At 38.8% G+C, this 18,921-nt stretch overlaps 1 protein-coding gene across 1 annotated transcript in view; it reads left to right on the plus strand.

The window, feature by feature from the left end:
• Positions 1-18,921, plus strand: part of GLUD1 (glutamate dehydrogenase 1) — a 35,377-nt gene that overhangs the window by 2,098 nt on the left and 14,358 nt on the right. The window contains 4 exon segments of the mRNA XM_043982993.1: positions 15,210-15,290; positions 15,784-15,839; positions 16,547-16,610; positions 18,581-18,675. Coding sequence (XP_043838928.1) covers positions 15,210-15,290; positions 15,784-15,839; positions 16,547-16,610; positions 18,581-18,675 — 296 coding nt within the window.

The following is an 18,921-nucleotide window of genomic DNA, read 5'->3' on the forward strand; positions in this document are numbered from 1 at the left end:
TACAGTTAGCCACATTTAAAATGTGGTTCCCAAACAGACTTTAGAAAAAGTTCTTCCTCCTACAAAGAAAACTTGGGCAATTTCCAGTGGTCCCAGCCCAGGAATAGCAATTGCTTGGAACTGCATTTTAAATGAACAGTCATCAGCTTAATGATTCACAGATTTTTACTTTATAAGTCTGTATTGACAACACCCATATTGTGACCTTGGTAAGTAACTGCCCACCTTGGGTCTTAGTTTCCTAATTTTGTAAAGTAGCAATGGCCATTTGGATCAGACAGCTTATAACTGAAAGAAACATCATAAGCTCTCTTCTAATCCCCTCCTTTTACAGATGTGAAAACTGAAGCCAAGAGAGGTTGTGATTTTTCCAAGGTCACCCACATAGTGTCAGAGGCAGGATTTGAATCCAAATTCTCTGACTTCAGAGCCAGTGCCCTTCTATGTCCTAAGGATGGGTCCTTAGATTTTGAGCTGTTCAGTTTTTTAATCAGTGACTTAACTTGAACAAAGGGCTAGGTGGCATATTGATGACATCTACAAGTGATGAGCTACAACGTCTTTAAGATGCTGTTGGTCTGTTTACTCCATTGCCACTTTTAATTTGAAAACATATAAGGTCAAATTTGGGCATCTTTTGAAAAAAGGGGGATCCATGTACAATATGAAACAATTAAAGGTTAATGCAAAGTTGTCACATCTTCCTCTTGTTGCTGCTTTAGCAAAATCCTTTAACAGAAAAGTATTGAATTTGGCAGCAAAATATGAATGACTTTATAGCACCAATACTTGTTAAGAAGGAATCAAGAGTAGCCGAAGTCACACTGAAAACTTAAAGCTTGCAACAGTTCTGGGAGAGATCAGAAAAACCTGTGTAGTATGTGTGAACTCCCACCACTGTTCCCCCAAAGAACCAAAAAAACTGGATCTTTGAAATGAGTTCCTAATTTTTGTAAATGCATCATCTCGGGAGCCTATAAATTTCAGTGATGTTATCATTTAAACAACTAATTTTAGGACTTTTAGGATTCTTTCAGAACCAGTTGAGATCCCATGATACAAATCATACATAGAGTGCTAGAATGTAAAACTTTACTTACTTTAGAATCGTCCAAATAACTTGGCTGTTGATGCAAATAAAGTTCACACTGAAAAGATGAAAGCTATAACTCTTATTTGTCAACTTGAAGGTTTTTAAAGTCATTTTCTCACAAAGAGGTCAAATGATTTGTCCAAGGTCACACAACTAGCAAGTGTTAGGTCTAGAATTTAAACCCAAGTCTCTCCTGATTCCAAATCCCATGTTCTGTCCACAACATCCCACTGTCTCTATTGGAAGTATTTAGGAGAATATGCTGCAAAGTAATAATATGTTAAGATGTTGTATGTATCAGTTTTGAAATATTTGCTTAAAATCAGTTAAAGCATTGCTTTTTGCTTTCTTATTATGATATTATTATGATATTTTTTAATTGACCAAAATTTTGCCCAGAGAACAAATTTCTCACCCTTGTTTTGTTGAGTTTATTTTATTTTTGAATTTTTTGGGGAGGGAGGTGTGAGGCAATTGGGATTAAGTGATTTGCCCAGGGTCACACAGCTAGTAACTCAAGTGTCCGAGGCTGGATTTGAACTCAGGTCCTCCTACCTACAGGACCAGTGCTCTATCCACTTTGCCACCTAGCTGCCCCATTGTTGAGTTTATTTTAAAAGACAGTCAGTGTCATAATGTAATTTAAAAGATTTGAAGAAAGTACTCATAACTTTACAAAAAGAGATCTTTGATCTACATTGGAGTTCAAAAATTGTATTCTCTACTCTCAGAATATTTCTCCTTTTTTCTTATAAATCTTTGCAAATTATTCAACACAAAATGTAAGCATATAACTTGGAAAACTTCTATTGAGAGAAATTAATTTTCCAAGTGAGTCTAGATTATCATTGCTAAAGGTTGTATTTGACTAGGTCTTCGGCAATTAAGCTGATACCCCAGAACACGGTTTTTTTTTAAGAATCCTCTTCCTGACACTAGGTTATATGTTAGAATAATATTGGGCAGGGGCAGCTAGGTGGCACAGTGGATAGAGCACCTGCCCTGGATTCAGGAGGACCTGAGTTCAAATCCAGCTTCAGACACTTAACACTTGTTAGCTGTGTGACCCTGGGCAAGTCACTTAACCCTAATTGCCTCACTAAAAAGAAATTAAAAAAAAATAAAAAGAATAATATTGGGCAAACCAGATTTTAGGTCATTGTCCTTGTGAAAAAGCAAACCAGCCTCTCCTGTGACTTTTGATGCTCTTTCTAAAATAATGTGACCCTGTTGCTTTTACAAAAAATGAAAACTAACACCTTTATTTCTTAAGATTTCAGAGGGGGGTAGAGAGCTATGATGAGATGAATGGGCCATTCTCTATCACTTATTCTTCCAGTAACTTGTTCTTTAAAAAATACAGAGCAGGGGCCCTGCATTTAGAAGGACCTGAGTTCAAATCCGGCCTCAGACACTTAACACTTACTTGCTGTGTGACCTTGCGCAAGTCATTTAATCCCAACTGCCTCACAAAAAAAAAGAAAAAGAAAGGGGCAGCTAGGTGATGCAGTGGATAGAGCACTGGCCTTGGATTCAGGAGTACCTGAGTTCAAATGTGGCCTCAGACCCTTGACACTTACTAGCTGTGTGACCCTGGGCAAGTCACTTAACCCCAACTGCCTCACCAAATAAATAAATAAATAAATAAATTTTTTAAAGGAGAAAAGAAAATACAGAGCAGTGAAGTCCTCTGTGCCGAAAGACAAACATTTAATGCCCACTCATCTGTATAAAGTCAACCTAACAAGTATGTGGGCATTGCTAATGGCAAAGTGAGGAGCATTGTACTTTTAAAACCTCATTACCATGGCAATTTTTAAGAAATCAAATATTTTGTTGAAAAAAAGAACAAAAAATTGTATAAGAAACTTGGGTTCCTGTTATTGTTTAAGAAATGGGATGTGTGGGGGCAGCTAGATGGCGCAGTGGATAGAGCACTGGCCCTGGAGTCAGGAGTACCTGAGTTCAAATCCGGCCTCAGACACTTAATACTTACTAGCTGTGTGACCCTGGGCAAGTCACTTAACTCCAATTGCCTCACTAAAAAAAAAAAAAAATTAAAAAAAGAAATGGGATGTGTGTGTGAGAGAAAATGAATGTATATGTGTATATAGGTAGTCCATTTTTATTTTAAAAATGAGGAATGGGTGCTTAAGTGACTTAATTACCCAGATAGTCATAGAAATGGCATTTGAAACTCAGGTTCTCTTGACTCCTTAAGTCAATGTGCTTTCCATTGTTTGAATTTTTCTTCGTGTTATTATGGTTATTGGGTAGATTGTTTTTCTGGTTCTGCCCATTCATTCTGTATTAGTTCATTCAGTTCTCCCTATGTTTCTGCGAATCACATGCAATAAAACAAAATTGCATTATATTCATATACCATAGTTCACCTGTCTTACTTGCAATAGTTGAACTCATTCATAATTCCATTCCCTTTTCGTAGAGAAATGGTGAACTTTAATGAAGAACTGTTTGTATATAGTTTTTGAACAGTACCTGATCAATCTCTAATACAAATTATCTGAGTGAATACTATCCACAATGGATCTAGCCCTTAATTTGGATATTCCCTGCCTTATTTCCTAGGAATAAATATGTGGTTTTTCTTAGATGAAATGTTTTTATTCAGCAATTAACAAAATATCTGAGCCAATTCTTAATATTTTCCCCCTAAAATCCCGAAGTTAAAGAAGCCTTAAAGATCTTATCCAGAAAAGGCTAAAAAAGTTGCCAAGGTCACTTTGTCCCTAGTGTTAAGAAAATGAAATGTAGATTTAATGGTCTAGTTTGTTGCTATCTTTGTCTCTAGAGTGTTGGTGGTTTCTCTTAAAAAAGAAGCGGATTGGCTGTAGTAAGGAAGATTTCTTCATACTTTCTAATACTAAAGCTGAAATGACAGTCAAAGAACACTGCTGAAAACAAATGTGATGGTTCATTTTATTGCACTCAAAAATTAGTTGAGGATAATGTTGCTTAAGCCTTCCTAGCTGCCATGTCTGGTAATACCTATGGATTCCTCGGAATAATTTTTTTTTTTTTGGTAGGGCAATTGGGGTTAAGTGACTTGCCCAGGGTCACATAGCTAGTAAGTGTTAAGTGTCTGAGGCCGGATTTGAACTCAAGTCCTCCTGAATCCAGGGCCGGTGCTCTAACCACTGTGCCACCTAGCTGCCCTGGAATAATTTTTTAACAGCAAAAAAAAATTTTCTCAGATTACAAAGGAAGCCAATTGTGTTGAAATACAGTTAGCAAAAGATAGTTTGAAAATCAGGTTCATAGGCCTCAGGTTCAGAACACCTACTCTGTCCCCATGAAAGCACAGGTTGAAACCCCGCAAAATTACTGTAATAAGAAAATAGATGGTACATTTTTGGAGACTCATAATAAAACAAGTATTTAACTTTTAAAGAGTAAAATTCTAATTATGTAAGACATTTATTTCATTAAACATTTATTAAGTATCTTCTAGGAGCAAGGCAACATGTTAGGCATTATTCTCCAACTAAGTTTTTTCAGTGGAGTAATTTTTTTAATAGCTTCATTTCTCCCTGTCTATCCTCACCCACCTTAAAAAGCAAAGGAATGTATTTTAGCTAGCTGTGAACTTGCTGTTCTTTCCCTGAGAATCACACTATTCTTTATGGAAGTCTTTAAGAGTTTCCAATTTTTCAGAATTACTTCCTTTGCTAGAAGTTGAGTAGATGTGACCCAAATAAAGATTTAGTAATGCCTGTCCAAGTTCATTAAGAACACAGTTCTTTTTTTCTGTTTCATGAGCAGAAAGTAAAAAGGAATACAGCTTACAATGTGTTTGGGGTTTTTTTATTCCAGGCTAAGTTTTTGTTTGTTTGTTTTGTTTTGTTTTTTTTAGGCAATGGGGGTTAAGTGACTTGCCCAGAGTCACACAGCTAGTAAGTGTCAAGTGTCTGAGGCCGGATTTGAACTCAGGTACTCCTGAATCCAGGGCCGGTGCTTTAACCACTGCGCCATCTAGCTGCCCCTCAGGCTAAGTTTTAATGAAGGGGCAGAATCAAGTGAATAATTGTATATGACTTTAATAAATAATTATCTTACAAATAATTAATAAATTAATAATATAATAATTTGCCTTATTAAAACAAACTGTAGACAGTCTCTGCTTAAGTGTTCATTCCAGGTATTTTCTATATTTCTAGTTTCTAAGTTCATATAGGTGATTAAGGAACATTGTTTAATTTTTGTATGAATTAATAATTGCCACGTTACAATTCTCCAAGGATCAACTTAACTGATTGTAAATATGCATTCTATAGGAACAAATGGCAATGCCTCTAAATCTTTGTTCTTTGAGGATTGTTGTGGCCCCAATTCATCACCTTGACTTGGTCTCTTGGACATGGTCTATAGCAAACACAGCAAGGTTGAGCCTGATAGCAATCAGACTATCACCAGGTCTTACTGGTTCACACATGACTGTGCTGTAATAAGGCATTAGACCAGAACTTGAGTGAAGAATGAATAGACTGAAGAATGCTGATTGAATTTGGGGTGCTGTTGGATGAGTAGAGTGGGACCACATTTGGGAGATCCTGGAAATCCAAACAGAGGAGTTTGTGCCTAACAAAAGAGGTCAGGGAAGATGTTTCTAGCCCCTCTACTAGTGGAGAGGAATTGCAGACTCTGCGGTAGGGGAGGGCACTTTGAGAGGGCTTCAGGTCCTGCCTGTTCCTGAACAAGAAGCCCTCTTATAAATGATGGCCCAGCTGATGCTTGGGAAGCTCTAGACATGGAAAAACACATCACCTCCCCGAGTAGCCTCGGAGGAAGCTTTTCTTTACAAAAACCTGCCTTTTTACCGCTTCCATTTATTGTTGCTAGCTCTGGGGCCTGGGTTTTGAAAGTCATTTTTTAGGAAGATTCCTCTGATAGCAGCACTTGGTTCTCTGAGATTGGAGAGCAAGGGAAACCAGCCCTGGTGATAATAGTCATACAATTTTAGAAATAAAAGGGACTTAAAAATTGTGGTGGGTTCCCTCATTTTACAGGTGAGGAAGCTGAGCCTGAGAGAGAATTTCTTTTAGATAACTTGAGGAGTAGAGCAGATTGGATGCCAGGTTCTTTCCACTACATGTGGCCTGGCACGTTCGTTGTCTTCCTCCTGTGGGGCTGAGCCCCTGAAGTGCTGGATGAGGGGAAGGGTTAATAAAAAGTATATTTAGAAAGTCAGAGGGTGGCTGGTGGTATTAGAGACAGGGAGGATCCTGGGAAGGAGAGTTCATCTGGAGCTTTGAGCATATAGTGTTGGAGGCCATGGCAGAGCATATCTCTAGGGATCACTGGAAATAGGGACTGTGTAGTTTGACCATCCTTGGCTAGAGAGAGATTTGAGAATCATCTGCATAAAATGCTTCTTGAAACTTTAAGAATGGATTAGCTTGGGGCAGCTAGATGGCGCAGTGGATAGAGCACCGGCCCTGGAGTCAGGAGTACCTGAGTTCAAATCCAGCCTCAGACACTTAACACTTACTAGCTGTGTTGACCCTGGGCAAGTCACTTAACCCCAATTGCCTCGCTTAAAAAAAAAAAAAAGAATGGATTAGCTCGTGTGAGACCTGGCATAGTCTTAGAACAGTACCTAGAATTTTTTTTTTCTGTACCTCGGATTTTAAGGGCCAAAAAAAGAGACAGAAGGAATGATGGGTGAGCAGATATTATTATTATTATTATTATTATTATTTAATTTAATTAATTTCTTTTTTGCGGGGCAATGGGGGTTAAATGACTTGCCCAGGGTCACACAGCTAGTAAGTGTCAAGTGTCTGAGGTCAGATTTAAACTCAGGTACTCCTGAATCAAGGACTGGTGCTTTATCTACTGTGCCACCTAGCTGCCCCAAGATAATATTTGATGGGCTCTCAGTAACTTTTCCCCTATCTTAACCAAGCCTGAATATTTTATACTGAATATTCCGTATAAGAGAAAAATGAATATAACACCATTCAATGTGCCGGTACCTGCTATTTTGTTCAAGACCTTGTGCTAAGTCCTGGGAGATGTCTTGAGAAGAATAAGATTCATGGACTCTTAGAGCTTGAACAGGGATTTAGAGAAGAACATCTCTTTCAACCTCTTTGTTTTTGATGTGGGGAAATATACCCAGACTGTCATTTAATGATTTGGCCATCCAAACAAGGAGTCTGTAAAGTTTGTCCAGATTCTATTTAATGAATCTACTATGCCTTTCTTGGTAAGGTTTCTATTAATCCTCATCTCTTCTACTTCCATTCTTACCTGAGCACCTTAAATCCAGTACCTGATTGCCTTTAAAACCTGGAAGATAAGATCATAAAACTTATTTGTTAGGGGGTCCTTGAGGTCAAAACTATGTAATAATATTAAGACATCTTAATTTCTAATATGGTAAACATCAGTAGAGATGACCCCCACATATGAAAGCTCATGGGGGGGAGGGGGGGGGCTCGATTTTCAAGTGTATAAAGAGGTCCTGAGATCTAGTCCAATCCCCTCTTATCCATAGACTAAGAAAGTGAGACCCAAGAGTTTCCTGGACTTGCCTAAGGCTGCACAAATACTGGGTCTTTGTCAGAGAAGCAAATGAAGCCATGCTACTGTGCTATGAAGCTCCGCCTATCAAACTACATTTGATAGTTTTCCTTTTTCCTGACTGCCACTGTGCCTTCCTGTAGCAGTTCCTTCCAACCATTTGTCATTTGCCCTAGCCCCAGGAATCAAGATCACCACACTTTGTTAAAATGGTGTGTCAAGCTCTATCACTAGAATATGCCTCTTGAACAATTTGTGTTGTTGTTTGCCTTTACATCCCGGGACCCCAGCTCATGGAAGACTTGCGAGCTTCTCCAATTAAATTGAATTGCTACAAGGAGGTCAAGGATAAAAAGAAAGGCATTTACAAATACATTTGCACATACACACACCAGATACTTCAAGCATTACATTTTTGTAGTAGAAAAGAGCAGAAAACAATAGATGCATATGCCCATGGATAACACTATGGTTAAACAAATCCTGGGGGCAGCTAGGTGGCATAGTGGATAAAGCACCAGCCCTGGATTCAGGAGGACCTGAGTTCAAATCTGGCCTCAGACACTTGACACTAGCTGTGTGACCCTGAGCAAGTCACTTAACCCTCATTGCCCCACGAAAAAAAGAGAGAAAGAAAGAAATAATGTATATGAAGAATTCCAAGAAGTATGAGAAGATTCACTTCACTATATGAACTGATGCAAGAAAAATAAGCAGTGTACATAATAACTATAAATGAAAAAGACATCATAACATTAAAGTATAATGCTGTGACATTATAATGACCAAATTTGGTCCTGAAGAAGAGAGATGAGCCTGCATTGTCTTCCTGTCTTTCAGATGTGGGACACTGGTGTGTGGAGCCTTACATAAAGTGTTAGCCTTGATGTATTGATTGGTTTTGCTGAACTACTTTTCCCTTCTCGAGATCTAGCTAGTGGTTAATTTTTTAAAAACAAATTTGCGGCTTTGTTTATTACATCTACCCGTTACTATATGATTCATGAAAAAAATAAATGCCAGCTTATGGTGGGGGTATTTGTGACTCATAACCAGTGAAAGCAAGAAAAAGTTCAAACTGACTTGGTTTTTTAGTCACCTTTTTTTTTTCCCAATGGGCAGTAAGTTGACATTTTCTCCCAATGTCACTATAGTAACAAATTAACTTTCATTTCCCCTGAAAGCTGTATACATTGCCATTATTGTTGTCATTTTGGAATTATCATTTTTGTCAGTTATGTCGCCAGAGGATTCTGTATCATTTTTAGGTAATCACAAAATGATGTAAGTAGTTTTTATCCAAATTTCACTATTTTAAAATCTTAAAACACTGGAAAAGTCACATTTACTATTTCCAAGTTGTTTCTTTTTTTTTTTTTTTTTTTGGTTTTATGAGATATTTTATTTTTTCCGTTACATGTAAAGATAGTTCTCAACTTTTGTTTACCAAGTTGTTTCTTAACTTGCATAATGCCATATATGGTCCTTTTTGACTCCCTTTGAATGTCAAGTGTCATTACAGGTATTTTATATTTTGGGAAACTGAAGCCACGGAATGCATTCTGCAAGTTGCATGTGACTTTTGCAAAGGGATGTGTGGGGGCAGCTAGATGGCGCAGTGGATAGAGCAAGTGACTTCAAACTCTAACCCCTCATACAGTCCTGACTTTTTAATATAAACTTGTTTGGGAGTAATTTTTTTTTTTAATTCCGGTTCAACAATCACTATCTTTTTGGGGAGGGCGAAGGGGGGGCGGCAAATGAGGGTTGAGTGACTTGCCCAGGGTCACACAGCTAGTGTTAACTATGTGAAATCGGATTTGAACTCAAGTCCTACTGAATCCAGGGCTGGTGCTTCATCCACTGCACCACCTAGCTGCCTCTGAGTAGTTTTTAAACCTACAGGCTTTAATGATAACTTCCTAAGACATATTTTTTAAAGTTCTATTGTCAATAAACATCCTGTATCACCTGTGCTCCATAGTGGAGAATAGACCTTTGTGAGATTCAAAATTGGATATACGGAGCATTAAACTCCCCCTTTTAACTTTTCCCTTTTATATTATATATATATCTCCCAGAGCATTAAGAAAAAGAAGCCTCTGAGGTTTAATCTGTGAGGGATTAGTTTTTATTGCTTGGGAATTAATTAGACAACAAATGGTGATACCAATTAGGGAAATAGGGAAGTAGAAATACAGATGAATGACCTTAGATCTAAACTTAGTCTATTTTCCTTTATAAAACTCACCGAATCCCAAACTGCCCGCCAGGCCAAGAACCAGCACAACCAAAGCATAACACCAACCTCCTGTTTCTCAACTCCTTACCTGCGAGCACTGCAACGGCTAAGTTTAGCAGCCAGAGAACGCCAATTCCATTCCTGCCCTCACTTTTAAGTCCATGTACCAGAAGTTCCTCGCGTTCTCCTCCCCCAAAAAGGAGGTCCTTCAAAAGCAGCTTCAGTAGCATGCGCAATCTCTCAAATGATTCAGCTAAAACTTCGGATATATATTTTTACCATACCTTCTTGACAATAGACCCTGAATATTGGGTCCAGTCCTCTGGAGGGAGACTGTCCCCCAAAGAGAGGACTTTCTACTTCCTGCAAATCAATCTCTGGCTCTTTATGTCCCCTACCTCAGGGACCCCAGGAAAAAAATCTCTTAAATGTTAGGCTTAGCTAATGACCGAGTTCTCCCAAAAGTGAGAAATAGGGTTCCTTCTAGAAAAGTCATTCAATATATAAAGTAGTAGATAACATAGGCTAGTTATTTTCTTTTACTACAAAAAAGTATTTAAAAGCCTAATAAATGCATATTAACAAACATTTTAAAAACCTGGCACAGCAGCCCATTAGTTCCAGTATATTCCCTGATAAAAAGATTTTATATTTACTTCAGATCTGTAGTATGTTAGTAGTAACTCAGGAGCTTTGTCTCCTGGCCTGCTAGGCATGAATGGCTCATCCTTCTGGTGGTCATCTCCTTTGGTTAGGTTAGAGTTGTGGAAATCATCTTCCACCTCCAATCAGAACTTACTCACCTGTCCTCCCCATTACAGTTAGCTCTCAGGTTTGCTCTTTGGCTCCGCATTCTTGTAAAAAAAAAATATTTTTAGGGGCAGCTAGGTTGCACAGTGGATAGAGCACTGGCTCTGGATTCAGACACTTGACACTTACTAGCTATGTGACCTTGGGCAAGTCACTTAACCCTCACTGCCCCACAAAAACAAAACCAAAAAAAAAAATTTTTTTATATGTATAAATGTCATTTTGGGGGTCTGGTTCTATGACCCCATTAGTAGAAAAACTCCCATTGAGGAAATTCCCTCCCTTAATTCAGATGTGGCTCCCCATTCTTAAGAAAAGAGGCCCAAAAAAAGAGGCAGCCAGAGGCTTGAGCTGTAGTCAAGCCCACCTCCAAGAGAAAGGGGGGAGGAAGAAATCCTTTCCTGCCCCCTAGTAAGTCCAAGGGAGAGTTGTCAGTCCTCAAACACACAGGGAAGTAGGAGACAGTAGCTTTGATCTCAAAATTCTTTAAAGGTGCTGAGTAAGCAGCTCTTCCTGGCTTCTTTAGCACTCTTTTCCTTCCCCACTATGGGGACCAGGAATCCAACTGAGAGCTTCTGGTCACATCCGTCCATTAGCAGGGGGTCTTTGCCTGGACCCATACTGTATCTGCTTCTTGGGATGGTGCCTGTTATCCCAGAGCCCAAGTCCTTCCTGATAATGAGCTAATGATGGAGTAAGGGGCCAGGCACAGACATGCTCCGTGGGGTGTCCATCACAGGTCCCAGACCAGTAGATAGAGGGCTTCCCCTGTTCCATTATCGGTAAGCATTAGCTGTCATACACAAGTTACTTTGTTTTGCTAATCCACTGATTAAAATGGAAGTAGATGAATGGGGTTTAAGCTTAGACAATGCACAGACAGCATACTTTCCCCAAAAGTTAGGGTTTTGTGCTTAGCTTTATCTTGAAATAAAGAATTATTAGTAAACTAAATTTCCCATAAGTATTTTTTTTAAATCTCAGCTACCTCTCAATAGTACTATGACTTTAACGCTTGAGCAGAAATGATCATTTCAATTCTTCAGTTAATTACAAAGGATGATCACCAAGACCACAACTCCCCATCCTTTTGTACTGATGTCCTAAAGTTCTCTACAGTTGGTTACCTGCAAGCTTGAGGGCAGGAACTGTTTGTGCCTGTAAGCACTTAGCACAGTGCCTCAATGCCTTGCATACAGTTGGTGACCAATGTTTAAAGAATAGATTAAAAGCATTTTAAAACATTCCCTCTTTTAGAAAATGCTCTTGAGAAAGATTTCATCTAGAATTAATGCAGATTCTTCTTCCTACCCCACTAGAATAACTTAGGTGAAGACAAAAGAAAATAAAACACTTGGGAAAAAAGAAAGGATTTTGAAACTATTAATTTTGTGGCCTTGCCTCTCCTGCTCTGTTGATTGCAGTTGGGTTCTGACTGGGTGTGGTTGGTAGAAAAAAAATTTTTTTACTTTGTAAATAAGACTATTCCTGGGTTTCATCCAGTGGAAACTTGAGTGTTTTCCATGGTAATCCATAGCACAGTCATAGCTGGTTTCTGACTCACGTTATAATTTTCAGGCCTTTTTAATGGGCATTTTGTTTGCTTTGTGTTGTAGTCTTTATGCTTCTGAGTTGGTGTTGAGAATACCCATATGATCATCTGGAATAACTGCTTTTGATACTCAATTGTGAACATTACTAAGTCAGTAAATATTTGAATTCCCACTCTGCATACTGTTTACTGTGCAAATGTGGGAGAAATACAAACGTCAGAATTCTTCAGAGAAACATTGGTCATTGCCTGTATATAGGCTCCTCAGCTCGTGAATCTGCTGAAGAAGTAGGTTGGTTTAGGTTGCTTTTTGTCTGGATGGAAGTCAAGTTCTGAACAGTTAAAACTTTTTAGGATCCAGGCCACCTTTGTACTTCACAGGCTTATCTAAAGCATGTATAGCACCTCCCCCATTAGCCAACAGATCATCTGCTACTGGCCTATTACCTGACAAAAAAACTGGACTTCTGAAGTCAGAGAAATAGCCTTAGTATGTTGGCCAGTCACAGAAATGCCTTCACTAGGTTATCTTTTGTGTCCTTGGTTCTAATAAGCTATCCTTTGTACTTCATAGTAGAAGGTGATACCCACTGTTTTACCCATTTCCTTCTATATAAAATCCAATCTATACACAATCTCAGCTATTTTATTTGGGGGAGGGGCTTTGCAGATGAATGTATATGCATTCTTCAATAAAACTGAAACCTAATGTTAACCTTCTCTACCAGAAGATTTCGGGGCATAGTCAGGCACTCAAAGTGATCTGATTACTAAGATACTGATTACGCTAACATCTTTAAAAGGTGCGTCTGCGGGGGCAGCTAGGTGGCACAGTAGATAGAGCACTGGCCCTGAATTCAGGAGGACCCGACTTCAAGTCCGGCCTCAGACACTTAACAATTACTAGCTGTGTGACCCTGGGCAAGTCACTTAACTCCAATTGCCTCACCAAAACAAAAAGATTCATCTGCATAATTTTAAATGTAGCTAGATATACAAGTACTTGCCTGCTCACCTGGTGAGTAAGGACAAAAATGTTACTGGATTTTTATTTTATTTTTTTGGACAAGACTATCTCTAGGACTTCCAAACCTAAACTCAATTTGGGGTGTTATTTGGGGAAAACTTTTTAAAGTTATCCACTTTATCCACTGTGCTCTACCTAGCTGCCCCTCTCCCATAGACTTTTCTTTTTAAGTGAGGCAATTGGGGCCAAGTGACTTGCCCAGGGTCACACAGCTAGCAAGTGTTAAGTGTCTGGGGCTGGATTTGAACTCAAGTCTCCCATAGACTTTTACTAGCTGGATGACCTGAGGCAAGTCACTCCACCTTCCTTCAGTCAACAAGCATTTACTAAATTATTTCTACTTGTCAGCCTCCACTGCAGGGCTCTCCTCCTCCTCCAGGTGCTAACCTTGTAACAAGGAAAGCCAGTACTTAAAAATATTTACAGAATAACAAGAGAATAAGTTCTCTGAGGTAGAGATGAGGAATGAGTCCTTGTAGGCAAAAGGGATGGCCAATGCAAAAGCACTGTGTGTGAGAGGGAGAGGTCAGCTTGGGTGGATTACAGAATCCCCAGTAGGGAGTAATACTCAGGAAGGCTAGGAAGATAGTTTGGGACCACTTATGAAGGGCTTTAAACAGAAATTAAACACTTGCCCAGGGTCACACAGCTAGGTAGTGTCTGAAGCTGAATTCGAACTGAGGTCCTCCAGGGCCAGTACTCTATCCATTGTACCACCTAGCCACCCTTGAGTAAACACTTACTAAAAGCTGGAGAAGGATATTGAGCAGTTCTTCTAAACAATACCTAGAGAAAGCTAAGGCAAGGTGGCAGCTAGGTGTCACAGTGGATAAAGCACCAGCCCTGAATTCAGGAGGACCTGAGTTCAAATCCAGCCTCAGACACTTGATACTTACTAGCTCTGTGACCCTGGGCAAGTCATTTAATCCTCCCACCAAAAAAAAAGCTGAGGCAAGCAGCAAAGAATTGGTGATAGCAGAATAGTATGAAACACCACTGTATTCATAGGTGGTTTAAATCTACAGTGTAATGTAAGCTTAATTACATAGGTACAGATGTTTAAAAAGGGAATATATGCTGAGATATCTCTTGATCTAATTAACGTGAAAAAAATTGTGTTTGCACTGTGTAAGTCAAATATAATGATCACTTTAAAATGATATGGCTGAAATCTGTCAATAAGCATTTATTAAAAACTTACTGTATAGGGGCAGCTAGATGGCGCAGTGGATAGAGCACCGGCCCTGTAGTCAGGAGGACCTGAGTTCAAATCCGGCCTCAGACACTTAGCACTTACTAGCTGTGTGACCCTGGGCAAGTCACTTAACCCCAATTGCCTCACTAAAAAAAAACACACACACACACACAAAAAACACCTTACTGTATGCTAGGCACAGTGCTAAGTGTTAGGGATACAACGAAAGCCAAAAGATCTCTGCTGTCAAGAATTCACAGACAAACTACATGGCATAAATTGAATATATTCTGACCCTAGCAGCTTCATCAGCCAGCATCATGGAATTCTAATGGGTCATAAGAAATGATACAGGAGTTGATTGTAGAGAAACCCGAGTAGGCCTTTATGAGTTGAATCAGTGAAGCGGGCACAACAATTTCTGTAGTAATAAGAATATTATAAAGACAAACAGCTTTAAGAATTTTGATTAGTGCAATAGCCATAAGTCTAGGAAATCTGTGATGATGCATGCTGCCCACCTTCTTCCAGAGAGGTGGTGGACAGAAGATGGACAATGAGACACATTTTGGGACATGGTTAGTTGTCAGTATTTTGCTTGACTATGGATATTTGTTGAGGCAGGGTAAAGGAAGAGAGAAGTGCTTATTAGTTGGAAAAAACATTGGGTTTTTTTAAAAGTTTACCTGTAGGCCTGTCTTCATGCTTCCTTAAAACTTGTTTTTATCTTTCTCATTCTTCTAGGTATCCGTTACAGTACAGATGTTTGTGTGGATGAAGTAAAAGCCTTGGCATCTCTGATGACTTATAAATGTGCTGTGGTTGGTAAGAAAGCTTTCTTGTTTGTGGTAGGATGTTCTAAAAGTGCTCTAAGCTTTTGGAGAAAAAAGTGATGTCTGGATGTTATTTTTAACAATAGTGTAGTAAGAAATTAGCTTTTGAGGCATATGTGTTTCTTTGTTACCATTTCTCCAAAAAGAAGAAAGGTTTTTTTATATGGGTAAATTTTCATTTACTCTAGTAATTTTTATTTTTATGCATAATCTATTTTTACATAAAATCAAAATTTCTTGAATGCACTACCATTTTAGTAGGACTGTGTTAATAACAAATTTGAATGTGATAGAAATTCTGATTAAACGGGTCAGCCACATAAAATTCTTACAGGCCTTATTATATTAGAAAATTATTTACTTAAGTATAGATTTGTCAGGACATAATTGTTAATTACTGAGACTTAGACAAAATTTGGCTTTCAAAATTCGAACATTTTTACTCCAGGTATTCAATTTCTCTTTTTCCCCTCTCCTTGTTTCAGATGTGCCATTTGGAGGAGCCAAAGCTGGTGTTAAAATCAATCCCAAGCACTATTCAGTAAGTTCTACCTTTATGTGTATGTGAAGATTAAAATAATGCTCCTTCTGCCCTTACTCTGTGTTGCTGTTTTCCCAGCTGATTTCTCCTTTCAGCAGAGGTGAGATTAATGAACCCTATTGCTTAAAAGACAAATGGAAAAACAAGTAAATAAGTTACTCATTTGGTAAATTGCCATATAAAAGGTCACCCACTTGATGTTGCTATTGACCTTTTCCTTACTTGGTAAAGAGGTAGATCCCTGTATATTAGAAGCCATTGTTTCTTTAAGTAACTATACTTACATTGAATTTTTTAAAAAATTTTGAGGTTTTGGGATTTTTTTTGTCTATCTTAGCTACAGCTTTAAGCCCTTTTGTATTATTAGATTTTTGTCATTTAAAAAAATTGACAGTCTTTCAGTTCTGAGACAACCAGAGCTCATTGCTTTTGGGCTTGCTGTGAATTTGAAGTTATCCCCAAACCAATTCTGAATGTTTTAGATCTTTAAAATAAGTTGACATAACTCAAATGATCCTGAGGGTGACCCCATTGTGAAGGCAATCTCTGAGTTAGCCTGTGAGAAGCTACCTAGAGATTGCAGTGTGGTTACCCCATAAAAGAGGCCCACAAAGCTTCAAGACAGGGCCCTTTTTGGGGTCTAGCTGCTTTCAATCGATTTTCGGTTTAAGGATTAAATATAACTGGATCAAAAATATATTTTATAGGATAATGAATTGGAAAAGATCACAAGAAGGTTTACCATGGAGCTAGCCAAAAAGGGCTTTATTGGTATGTATTATGATTATTTACTTTTTTTACATGGTGTCCAAGCTTTTACTGCAGACCACTTTCCTCACTGCAGTCCTTTGTGGGGAATAGGATAGAAACCATTATTATTCCCATTTTATAGATGAGGAAACTGAGGTGAAGAGAGAAGTGAGGGAGCTTGACGTGCGCTCTGGTTTCTAGCCCAGGTCTCCCCAGGCTTCTTTGAGCTCTGCTTTGTCTCCCCATTTATTTGTTCCAGTGCCAGGGCTCTCTGAGTCTCACTGTGCTGCTTGCCCTATTAAAGTGGACTTCATCTCCATATGCTTTAAGGATTTAATCTGGCATTCATCTGAATAGATGCTGAGAGTTGGGCTCTTTTCTGAAAGTATGTAGAATGCTGCTCTCCATGATATCCATTAACAGAGTGGTTTTAGCTAGGTAGCACAGTGGATAGAACACCGGCCCTGGAGTCAGGAGGACCTGAGTTCAAATCCAGCCTCTTAAACTTGATACTTACTAGCTGTGTAACCCTGGGCAAGTCACTTACCCCTCATTGCCCCACCAAAAAAAAACCAAACCAGAATGGTTTTAGTTGGCTCCCAGTCATTCTGTATAGAAGTAACACACAATAGCCTCTTCCATGAAAACATGAAAATGTATTCAATCAGAAAGTATTTACTCAATGCCTGTTCTCCCCTCAAGAAGCCTACAGCATGTACAGATATCCTTACTTACAGAATAGATACAAATGAGGGGCAGCTAGGTGGCGCAGTGGATAAAACATCGGCCCTGGATTCAGGAGGACCTGAGTTCAAATCTGGCCTCAGACACTTGACACTTACTAGCTGTGTGATCCTGGGCAAGTCACTTAACCACATTGCCCCGTAAAAAAACAAAAACAAACATTTGCTGTAAAAAGTGATAATAATGATCCGTCTTGGTCATAGAATACACAATTTTGAAAATAATTACCAGATGAACCATCCATAGATTACCATTTTTCAAAGAATAAGAGCACAATAAGAAAGCACCTAAAACTCTTAGACATTATGTATTACTTCTGTATGATTATCACTTAATATGTTACAGGTGATTATTTGTAGAAAGTAAATCATGAGAGTTGACAAAAAGGGAAAGTTTTTACCATATTTTTATTATTTGCCCCACAAATAATACTTTCAAGTTTCTAGTATCCTGAAATTTTCACCCTGATCTATTTCAAGAGCAAGACTTGTAAATCATCCCTTTTCTTTTTGTTTGTTTCTCCTTACCTAGATTTCCCACCCATAGGTCATTTGAGTTATTTTTTCTGGACTTTGATCTTAGTATATGGTGTGAATGAATGAATAAATGAATGAAAGAAAGAAAAAAAGCACTTGTCCACATAGTAGTTCAGATATGCGCCATAATTTTTTTTTCCTTTATGCTTATTCTCCCCTTACAGACATTTTTGTCCCTGTAGTGAGGGTTTATTTAAATAGCAAAAGTCCTTAACACAGTCTCATTTTTATTCTCACAGCAACCTTATGAGGTAGGCAGGAGTGTGGATGGTTGGAGGAAGGGGCTGCTATGCTACCAGAGGGAGTTCAAGTGCATTGCCTGTGTTTTTATACATTGATTTGTCCCAGGTTCTTTCCACCACTATATCTACTTGAGAAATCAGTCATGGGTGTGTGTGTGTGCCCAATGCTTTTTGGGGGGTGGGGCAATGGTGGTTAAGTGACTTGCCCACAGCTAGTAAGTGTCAAGTGTGTGATCTGGATTTGAACTCAGGTCCTCCTGAATCCAGGGCCACTGTGCCACCTAGCTGCCCCACCTAAGGCTTTTTAAAAGATTCAGCTTTCTGTTTACAGTGAAACAGTAAGTTGTCAAGACATTTTGCAGACTATTCAAACAGATTTTAGGTTAGATTGGCTTTTGTTTCAAAGGCTTCTTGGTGTTCCTGTCACTTATGGATTTTGATTGCATTGACTTTTGTCTTTTGCAAACAGGACCTGGTGTTGATGTTCCTGCTCCTGACATGAGCACAGGTGAAAGAGAGATGTCTTGGATTGCAGATACCTATGCCAATACCATAGGACATTATGTAAGTACCAGAGAAGGGATTGGTTTAAAATTCTTTCCTTTTACTGGATATCAAAGTGTCTCTCAGGAAGCAATTTATTTTGGTAGATATGCACAAATCAGGAAATAGGAAGAGAGGGATGATGCCTAACATGCAGGCATGCCTTCTCATCCTAGAGAACTCTTGTGCATCTCCTCCAGAGGCACTCCTGTAGGGCTCAGGTCCTTCCCTTTTCTGACCATGGACTTCATAAACCCCATGCTACTT

This window comes from Dromiciops gliroides, chromosome 2, assembly GCF_019393635.1.
Source record: "Dromiciops gliroides isolate mDroGli1 chromosome 2, mDroGli1.pri, whole genome shotgun sequence".
NCBI classification, from domain to species: Eukaryota; Metazoa; Chordata; class Mammalia; order Microbiotheria; family Microbiotheriidae; genus Dromiciops; species Dromiciops gliroides.